This window comes from Coloeus monedula (genome assembly GCF_965178545.1).
Source record: "Coloeus monedula genome assembly, chromosome: 19".
NCBI lineage: Eukaryota > Metazoa > Chordata > Aves > Passeriformes > Corvidae > Coloeus > Coloeus monedula.
Genome location: NC_138799.1, coordinates 9,209,813 through 9,219,880, shown reverse-complemented (window position 1 = coordinate 9,219,880; position 10,068 = coordinate 9,209,813). Strand labels below are relative to the sequence as shown.

The following is a 10,068-nucleotide window of genomic DNA, read 5'->3' as shown; positions in this document are numbered from 1 at the left end:
TTTGTTTATTTTTAAACCCTCCCTGGAGAGCCTGTGAGCCCAGTGTGCCCATTGATCCAGCGCTGCCGTGTCTATCCGTCAGTAATGGCAGCGCCACGCTGCTGCTCCCAGCCGAGGGGAAGCTTTCAGCCCAGTATTGATCCCTTTGAAGTTTGTTTGCTTGTAGTCACAGTTACAAGCCCTTGTTCAAACTGCCATGAGATGGGCTGTTTTATTTCTTAATATCAGGCTAAACCTCCTCCACATCAAAAGGATTTATTTCTTAATTTTTCCAATGAGTATTTTCTCTCTCAGAAACTGAGCTGACATTTTTGTGTGACACTAATGCAGCTCTTAAAGCTGCCTGGTGTATTTCTGTCTCCACATGTGCCAATGGAGGTGGTAGGTGCCAGCAGCCCAGGACAGGCCACCTGGGAACCCTGTGGAACAGCTCCAACCCATATCCTCTGCAGAAATTTCCTTCTCAACGTACCAGTGCAGGATTCACTGCTTTTCCCTGCAGCCATCCCTGCTCTCTTCAGCTACTCTATGGAACCAGAGCAGCCCTGTGTTCCTCTCCTGCCTGCAGCACACCTTTTCCAAGCTTCAGAAAGGACTGTTCCTTCCCAAGCAGTAATTCCAAAACCAAAACTATCCTTCCCGGTTGCCCAGTTTTCCAGGTCAGGTTTGTGGAGCTGCTTCTCCTGCAATCCCAGATGGAGCCGTGGGTGCTGCCCTCACCATCTCCTCCTCTTCCTCTCCTCAGCTGTGGTTAAAGTCATCTCCCCATGTGCTCCTCACACCAATCCAACTCTCTCTGCCAACCCACAGAGCACCAGTTCAGCTGGGCTCAGGCTGCATCCTGCACATCCCGTTTTGGAACTGAAGCATTTGCACCCTTTGGGTGCTCCATGAGCTCACTGGGATCATTCTATTTCACGAGGGTTATTAACAACCAAATCAGCCTTTTCTGGATTTGCACCTGAGGGAGCCAGGGTGAGTTGTGCTGTCTGAAGGAGAGAGTGCAGTGGTGGCCTCGGCACAGTCCTGCCTGCCTGAGCACTGCCAGCTCTGAGAAGTTTTGTTCTGAAAGAGCTGCTCTCCTTGACCTATTTTATTTTTTTTGCCCATATCCATGGCCTGTGTTGTGTCCTGAGAAAGGGATCACACTGCTCGAAGGCCCTTTATTTTTAGCCAGCCCAATTTCTTGTTGCAGGTTAGTGGGGGCTGGTCCTTTCAGTTCAGCTCCATCACAGCTCACGCTCTCCTGCATTTGATTGCTCCTACCCAGGTCCCTGATGTTCTTTGTACATCCATTGCTTATTCAGTGGGTTTCCTACTCCCCTTTCACCAGCTTCATTCCTTCTCCTTTATGCTCTGCTCAACCTCTCCCACTACTCCAGATCCATGGCTGAATCTCTGATTTCCTTTGGCCCTTGGCTTGCAGCATGGACCAGGCATCCACAGCCACAGGCCACCAGGCTTGTCCTGGATCTCAGCACCCCTCCACAAACAAACCCTTCCCTCCCATCTGCTCTGATAACCTTGGCAGTGCTTCTCTTCCTCCCAAATGTCAGGAAATTGGAAATGATGCCACATAAAAATCAATGGCTTGGCCCTGCTCTTTCTGCCTTTACCCAGGGCAGGAGGGAGCTGCTGTTTTCTGGTGAGCTCAGAGCAGTGATTTATTGATGTGACCCTTCCTGTCCAGGCAGTTGACCAGTGATATATTCATTTTTATCCGCCCATCCATGTAACCCAGAGCAGCGGCTTGTGCTTGGCATTAGGTCACAGATGTGGGCTCAGAAATCTGGCCAGGATATTTTCTTTCTGGGACTGTGCAGCAATAGGTAAGGACTTACTCCTAGATCTGGGTGAACTGTGTTAGAAACAATACTCATTTCATTTCCCAAAGGGTTCAGGCCTAGCAAGGGCCATGTGCAGCTTCCATCAGAAACTGTTTCTCCAAGGCAAGGAGAAATTCATTATAAGAACAGCAGATTACATTGCAGACCGCCCTTATTATTCTCCGGACTACTACCAGAAGGCACAGTGTGATCGAAGGAGCAGGAACAGTTCTAAGGTTCTATTTCTTGGAAATCTTTGGGGCTCAATTAATTTAATTTAAAATCCAGCTCCTGTTGGAAACCAAACAGCCATAGGAAGCATAACACAATTGATAAAGGTCATTGTGAACTAAATCCTTCCTGATAATCAAGCCAGCTCCTGTTGTTGTCCTTGAAAAACCTTTCACTTGGGAACCCTGTGAATTCTCCAGGCATTGGACCTGGGGAAGGTTTGTTTCAAGTAGACATTCTGCACCATCCCTGCCCCTGTCACAACAGGCTGGATGCTATGTGCCAGCGAGGCAGTAATAGGCATCAGTCTCTAATGTAGCCGTGATTTCATGGAGATTGAAGTGTGAGAGGAAAAAGGAATGAGGCAATTGAGAGGTGCAGCTCTGACGCCCGACCCCTGCCCCTGCTGCTCGTGTCACACCAACAGAAATGAGACCAAATGGGTCTATTTTCCAGTGCCTGATGTTGGTGGACAACAAATCACAGGAAATACTTCATTATTTCCCTCTGAGTGGCTTTATCTGGACCTTCACATACTCCCTACTATGATTTTTGGCTCATTATTAACGAAAATGTGCAGGGAGGATGGTTGTTGATGAGCCAAGAATAGATTCCAGTTCCTTTTACCATTTTGGCACCAAAATGCCAAGAGGGATGAGACACCCTGTAGTAAATGCTGTTCATTTTGAGGCAGCAACTAGAAAATATGGCTCTGGCTGAGCTAGGGAAAAGAATGGATGAGCCAGAGGATCTGTGTTTTGGCTGTTTGATTGCTGAATCCAAAGGGAATCTATAGAGATGGGAAATGGCATATTTCCTGGAAATGGCAGGTGCAGGGCTGATGTGCTTCTCTGCCCCATAACCACCAGTTTCTTCTTTAGCTGCTGCCTCCTAATTCTTCAGGGAAAAAAGAATCTGAGCATCCTCTCAGCACTTCATTCCTTGCTCCCCTAGCAGGGAGGTATTCCTCCTGGGAACACATCCTACTTTTCTTTAGCTGAGGGAAGCATTAAATAACAACACTGAAAATGAGGCTGGTTAGCAAAGCCAAAGGTGGAGGGAAAGCTTGCAGGACTGTGAGCTGGAGCACTTGCTTGGGCTGTCTGGAGACAGCAATCCCCTTCCTGTAGGCTGGAACCTTCTGGGAAAAGGCAAAGTGTGAACACAGGAAGAGCCAAATCCTTAATTTCATATGGAAGAGAATTGTCAAAGCTGTTGCAGCCTTGAGGGTGCAAGTACATCTGCTTCCTACCAAGATGTACTTGCCTGCTTTGGACTTGGGGTCAGATGCAATAATTAAAGACTCTCTCTCCCTCTCTCACTCAAGAATTTGACTCTCTTCCAGCAGCATTCCCTGCTCTTCTCTCTTATTGCTGCCCAGAGCAGTGAGCTGGAGGGGCACACAGACCTTGGATGTTGCATCTGTTCAGTAAATGCCATTCTTTGGACTCCACAGTAACTACAAGTTTCCTTAATGTTAATCCAAATGAAACTGCTGCAAATCCAGCCCAGGACAGGTGTGGGGAGCTGTGGATTTGGGAGACAGAAGTGCTGGGGATGGGCACTGCAAGAGCTCAGACCTCCCCAGAGTGCTGGAGCAGCAAGAAACCTCTCTCAGCATCATCTATTCACTTACATCATGAGGGAATTATAGTACAACATTATCCTTGGAGGCTTTCAGGTGTAAAAGTACAAACTCTGAGGACTTTTGACATCTCTGAGTGTCACTGTAAGCAAGTGAGAATTAATATATTTGCATCTGAGGCACTAGAAAAAATCACCCTCATCCAGTCTGCTCGGCCGTGTTGGAACAGGGAGTTGTGATCTCCTGAGCCAGGCAGAATTTGTGTCTGTGATTTAATCACTAAACCCACCACCCTTACTGCAGTGATAACAGCAACAGTACTTCCCTTCCAAACAGTCTGTTCACCAAGGGAGCACAGGAGTGATGGAGCCACTCTTGAGGGTGTGAAACAAAGCTAGTGCAGTTCTAAAGGGAGTCCAAGGAAGATGCAGCCTGCTTCTCGAGTCAGTAGCTTTTGTTGTCTAGCTGGATTTAGATTTTTTTTCTTTATTTCTTGCAGTGCTGAATAGCAGCAAAATGTGCCTTGGAAAATATACATGACACGGCACTTACCTGTGATTCATTCTGCCTTTATAACAGCAGTGAGCAGCACTATCTGCTCCTTGCTTCTCCACACAAGACCATCTCTCACACATCTTTTTCCTTCTTGCTCTTATCCCTTTAATCTTTTGTTGCTGTGTTTCCCCCCCCCCCCCCATACTAATTTAACTTTTTCTCCACTGCACCAAGATCTCTGATTTCTGGTGCTATTTTATCAGTCTGCAGGGCATCATAGGAACTGCTAATTTCCTCAAAGTAGCAAATGTGCAATAAAGTAATAACAATAAAAAAGAGATGACATACATAAGTGACATGGGGGTGAGGGAAGTTTTTCCTGTAATGTTTGTCCAAGGCCTGGCTGCAGCTCTCTGTCCCCATTTCCCCACCTCTCTCCAAAGCACAAGGTGGGAGTGGGTAGGGAGGGTACTGGCAGCTCTGGCAAGAGCAATAAAAAAAAAGGCAGATTATTATGTCATGCCACTCTGCTTCGAGTTGTTTGATGATGTCATAAACACAGCATGGCTTTTGCAAAATTAGCATGATCTCCTAGTGGGTAGATCTACCCTGGAAGTGGAAAAATGGCAATGTTGGAGGGGAGTGGGATGGTGATGGGAGCTGCTCAGGGTTGGGGGATGGCCTAGCAGTTATGAGCAGCTTTGTTGATCCCTGAGTGCGGTGTCCGTGATCCTCAGCAGCTCCTGTGCCGGGGACTGGCAGCGCTTGATAAGGCTCTGAGCATAGATAAGTTGCTGCGGTTCAGCTCCGTCCTTGGGGGGATCAGTGCCAGCTCTGGCTCGAGCAGCAGGAATTCACCTGCAGCAAATCCAACACAAGCCAAGGAGCTGCTCCCGGCCTGTCCATGCTGTGCCATTCCCACATCCCAAGCCGCGGGTCAGCGCGGGGCGGCAGTCGGGTGGGATTTGGTTCAAACTCTCCGTCTGTCAGTGATTGTTCTAATGGCTCCTTTCAGCTCAGCCTACACAAGCAATTCAGGGCAGAGCTTTGGCACCCCTGCTCCCCGTGCCGAGGGCTCCTCCCGTGTCCCGCAGCTGCTCCCAGGCCCTCGATGCTGTTGGGAATGAGCGCCTGCAGCAGGAAGGCGCTGACCCTGCTCAGCAGCGTGTTCGCCGTCTGTGGCCTCGGCCTCCTGGGCATATCCGTCAGCACTGATTACTGGCTCTACCTGGAGGAGGGCATCGTCCAGCCCCAAAACCAGACAGCCGAGATCAAGCTGTCGCTGCACTCGGGGCTCTGGAGGGTCTGCTTTCTGGCAGGTATGGTCTCCCAGCCAAAAACATCCCCTTGGTTTGTTGTGTGTCAGTGCCATCCAGCAGGAAAGGGGCAAGAAAAAGGGGATTTTTAGAGGCTCCACCTATCGCTGCTTCCAAACTCAGGCACAACCTTTGGCAAGCAATATCATTGCCTCATGCCCAACTTTAACAGTCATGCAGCTCCTTTAACAGTCCAAAGCATAAATGTGCCTTTGCATACAGGCTTTGGTGAGTTTGCTGCTGCCCTGCCAGACCCCCTGCCCTGTTCCAGAGCTGCAGCCATGATGCCTTGGGCAGCAGCTAAAAACTTTCCATTTCATCCCTGCAAAATTTAGATTCAGGTCAGCTGGACCATTCCCTCTGTCTGTGCCAAGTTTGATGAAGCAACTTGGCTGCAGAGACAAAGTTGAATAGAACCCAAGGGAATGGGAATCTCAAAGTGACCAATCTGAAATGTCACAAAGTTTCAACCACTTTGGAAAAGTCAGGGGAGAAGTGAGGAGCTCTGATATCGCCCCTGGGGTGACCTTTAACCCTCTGGCTTCAGGATTCACATTTTTATCTGTCTGCCGCAGGTGAGGAGCGTGGCCGGTGCTTCACCATCGAATATGTGATGCCCATGAACATCCAGCTGACATCTGAATCCACAATCAATGTCCTGAGTAAGTGGTTTGGTGGGGTTCCACCCTTTACATCCTGCAAAGCACCAAGGGGTCACTAAGGAACCTCCCCAAGAAATCCCATTTGTGTCCTTGCCAAAGAAGCTCTGAGTTCCTCGACAGTGCTGCCACGCAAGGATGCAACTACATTTTTTACTATGGGAATTACCCAGTGTGCTCCTAAGCTTTTGGGGACATCCCTTTCTAATGGCAGGATGCCCATGGAGGCTCTAAGCTGTACAATTTCCTGTCACTGGCTATTCAGCACTAATGTTCATCGCAGTGTTTGGCTTTTTAGTCTCCTCTCCATAATTTGCAGCTGTTTTTATTCCCTAGCAATTTTGCCCATTATATCGCAAGATGAATTAAGGATGGAGTGTCACAACTTTCATGATGAATTCTGCAGTCATTTCTGATTTAATAAACAGAAGTGTTCTGCAAACACTTAACCAGTGAAGCTAGAGAAAAATGCAGGTTCTGTTGGTTTCCTATGCAACACTCCACACAGGAACCCTCAGAAATGCAAACACCATGGAGGTGAGACACTGCCACAGTGCCCAGAGATTCTGTGGATGCTCCATCCCTGGAAGTGTTCAAGGCCAGGTTGGATGGGGCCTGGAGCAACCTGGGACAATGGAAGGTGTCCCTGCCATGGCAGAGAGTTGGAACGTAAGGTCCCTTCCAACCCAAACCATTCTATGATTCCATAATTCTATGTTTTACTCAGCTCATTAGCAAGGAGAGAAACCCAGACAGAACATGGTCCGAGCAGGAGGACTGGAGCCCTCTCACCCAGCTAAGCCCATTTCTTGCACTATTTAGGGAATACTAACCTGTTTTCACTTCCCTCTGCTCCTCTCTCCACAGAGATGATCCGCTCAGCCACCCCCTTCCCTCTGGTCAGCCTCTTCTTCATGTTCATCGGCTTCATCCTGAGCAACATTGGCCACATCCGGCCTCACAGGACCATCCTCGCCTTCGTCTCAGGGATATTCTTCATCCTGTCAGGTGAGCTTTGCAAGCCAGGTTTTTTCCTGACAGCCCTTGAGCATGGAGCTCATTTGCTTCGGTAGCTGCTGGTGCTCTCCTAACCTGCCCTGGTGACTCTTTGTTGGAGTCATCACTCCCAGCTCAGCCCCACAGCCTGATCAGCCTTTGTGGGATGGATGCAGAGCTCATTTGTGGAAATGAGGGGAAAGGCCCCCACCACTCGTGCAGGAGCAGGTGCTGGGGGAGAGGATGCTTCTTGTGGAACATCAGTCACAGGAGAGATCTGCAACTTCAAACTGCTCAGTTGGGCTGTGTCTACATGAGAAAAGTGAATGTTTTATTTATGGTGTTGTGTGAATGCTAAACAAATAGCTGTGACAGCTGAGCTTTGAAGCAGCTCCTACTGGAGCCAGCTCCCTCCTCCCAGTGCACACAGACTTCCCTAAACAGGGAATGTTTGACTGGAATGAGAGGAGTGCCCTGGGTTAATGCAGCAGGAGTGCAGCTCCTTTACCCAGTTATTACAAGCACACTCCCACAATTTTTTTACTTTCCCCCAAAAGTCAGGCCTTCAAGAAGGTGCTTCTTCAGTAGCTTCATCCCTGAAGTGTTCCCCACTGTCCTTCTCCAGGTCTGTCACTGGTGGTGGGGCTGGTCCTCTACATATCCAGCATTAATGACGAGATGCTCAACAGGACCAAGGACTCGGAGTCGTTCTTCAATTACAAATATGGGTGGTCCTTTGCCTTCTCTGCCATCTCGTTCCTTCTCACAGAGGTACCGCATCCCTGAAACAAGTGCATCCCATTACCAGGGGTGGGCAGACTGAGGCTTTTTGGCAAAAAGAGGGCTCAGATGGGGTTTAAGGGAGGGCTGTGAGGGCAGAGGGGTAATACATAGCATGAAGGGTGCGTATGGGGGGACAGACCCACTCTGGAGCACTAGTGGGGCATTTGATCACAATTTGATGCTGAGCATGAAAAGCAGAGGAGGAGATGTGGTTGTGCCACATTATTTACTGCACAGATCCAAGGCATGGGGCAGGGAAGTAATGGCCCTCGGGTGCTTTTGAGCATCAGCAGCAGTGCAAAAAAAGGCAATTTCTATTTTGTCCTGTTTGGGTGGTGGTGCAGAAGGCAGCCATGGGCAGGGAGGGCCTCAGGCCGTGTCTCTGTCCCGCAGAGTGCCGGGGTGATGTCTGTGTACCTGTTCATGAAGCGCTACACGGCCGAGGACCTCTACCGACCCCACCCTGGCTTCTACCGGCCCCGCTTGAGCAACTGCTCCGACTACTCAGGGCAGTTCCTGCACCCAGACACGTGGGGACGGGGCCGCAGCCCCTCGGACATCTCCAGCGAGGCGTCCCTGCAGATGAACAGTAACTACCCAGCCCTGCTCAAGTGCCCCGACTATGACCAGATGTCCTCATCCCCCTGCTGAGCCCCGCCGGCCCCGCGCCCACTCCAATGGTCGCCACATCCCGACTCCATTTGTCTTTTTTTAGGCCACTCTTTCAGGCCAATTCTCTATTTATAGGAGCGTAAATATAACCAGAGAGATTGGTTATATAACCAGTAGTGTAACCTAGAGAATTGGGATATATCCCTTTCTTTGTTTTTTGGGTTGTTTTATTCCTCCCTGCATAACTAAGAATCTCTCCAAAGTCCTCTTCTCTCAGCTCATCCCGCTGAGCAAACAGCAGTTCTGCCTGGGGGATAAATCCAGGGCTGGACTCGAGAGCAGGAAAAAGAAAATAGAGTAGAACTAAGGAAAAAACGGTGTATTTTTTTGGTGTAGGTAGGTAGGCTGCTACAGTTTGTGTATTCAACTGTATCATTGAATTCTGTATTTACTGGCCTGAGTGCCAGCAGGCATAAAAGATTCATATAACTTTCCAAGAAGTAACCAGCATTAGAAAAATAGAAATTTCATCTCGACCGAACACTACTGATTGGTATCTCTCACTGCTGGATATCACTTCCAACCAGGCTGGAATGGGAAATAGCCATCCTTCGATGAGATTTCATCAGGCTTGGACATGAGCAGGTTGTTGTTCCTCTGTGGCCACTTGCAAACTGTTGCTTAAAAATCCCATGTTAGACTGGAGGCACCCTTGGTGCTGAGCTTCAGGAGTGGCTCCAGCACCCAAATTTCCTCTGCCATCCTACAGACAGGAGGTCTGAAGTGTCAATGGGAGAATTTCAGTGCAGCATTGAGTGGAAAACAACCTACAGCTTTCCCATGGGAAACATTAAGTGAAGGATTTAGGAAAAATTGTGGCCAGAAGTTATTTCAGTGAAAGGCAAGATCCCAAACTGGTGTAAACTGATGTAGCTGAGATCAATGATACAAGTCCACTGCTGCAAAGTAGTTGGCTTATATTACATTTTGGCAAGAAAATGGTATTTTTGCTGCTTTTGTGTGTGTACATAAACTTTATTTTGAGGTTTTAAAATTTCATTTGATGCTTTGGCATTTTGGCCCTAGCCAGCTGCCAGGGGAGAGCATCACTGGTAGAAAACAAAGGGCAGGGAAGGAAAAAGCTGTGATCCCTTGTGTGAGCCCCAGCTTGTTGCCTTGCAGGAGAAAGAGCTTTGTCCAAACTTTATTTCTGTTCTTGTTATTTTAAACCATTCTGAAAATTTCCCTTCTGCAAAACAAAACTGTCTGGGGATTCGTAGTATATTTGAGCTTGTTTTGTCTTACTGTTAATTAAAAGAAATAGAATATACACAGTTTTAACCTCATTTGTAGCACACTGTGTAATGAATGTTGCACCTCTTCGTTGTTATTATTTAATATTATTATTTATTATTTGCTATTAAATATTTATTATATATAAACTCCTCCAAAGTAGGGGCCAAGTCCTGGTGCAGCACCACTGTTTGCATCCATTACAACACCCATTCCACAGGACATCGCTGCAGGAGTATATCCAGCCAGCTCTGGAACAGGACTATTCCTCC

At 48.3% G+C, this 10,068-nt stretch overlaps 1 protein-coding gene across 1 annotated transcript; it reads left to right on the top strand.

Moving 5' to 3' along the window:
• Positions 1 to 5,248: 5,248 nt before the first annotated feature.
• Positions 5,249 to 8,542, top strand: CACNG5 (calcium voltage-gated channel auxiliary subunit gamma 5; the record flags this gene model as incomplete). The annotated part of the gene is made up of 5 exons (XM_082294009.1): positions 5,249 to 5,456; positions 6,029 to 6,115; positions 6,980 to 7,120; positions 7,734 to 7,879; positions 8,285 to 8,542. The coding sequence occupies 5 exons, from the start codon at positions 5,249 to 5,251 to the stop codon at positions 8,540 to 8,542; spliced, it is 840 nt and encodes a 279-aa protein (XP_082150135.1).
• Between the last annotated feature and the right edge of the window lie 1,526 nt (positions 8,543 to 10,068).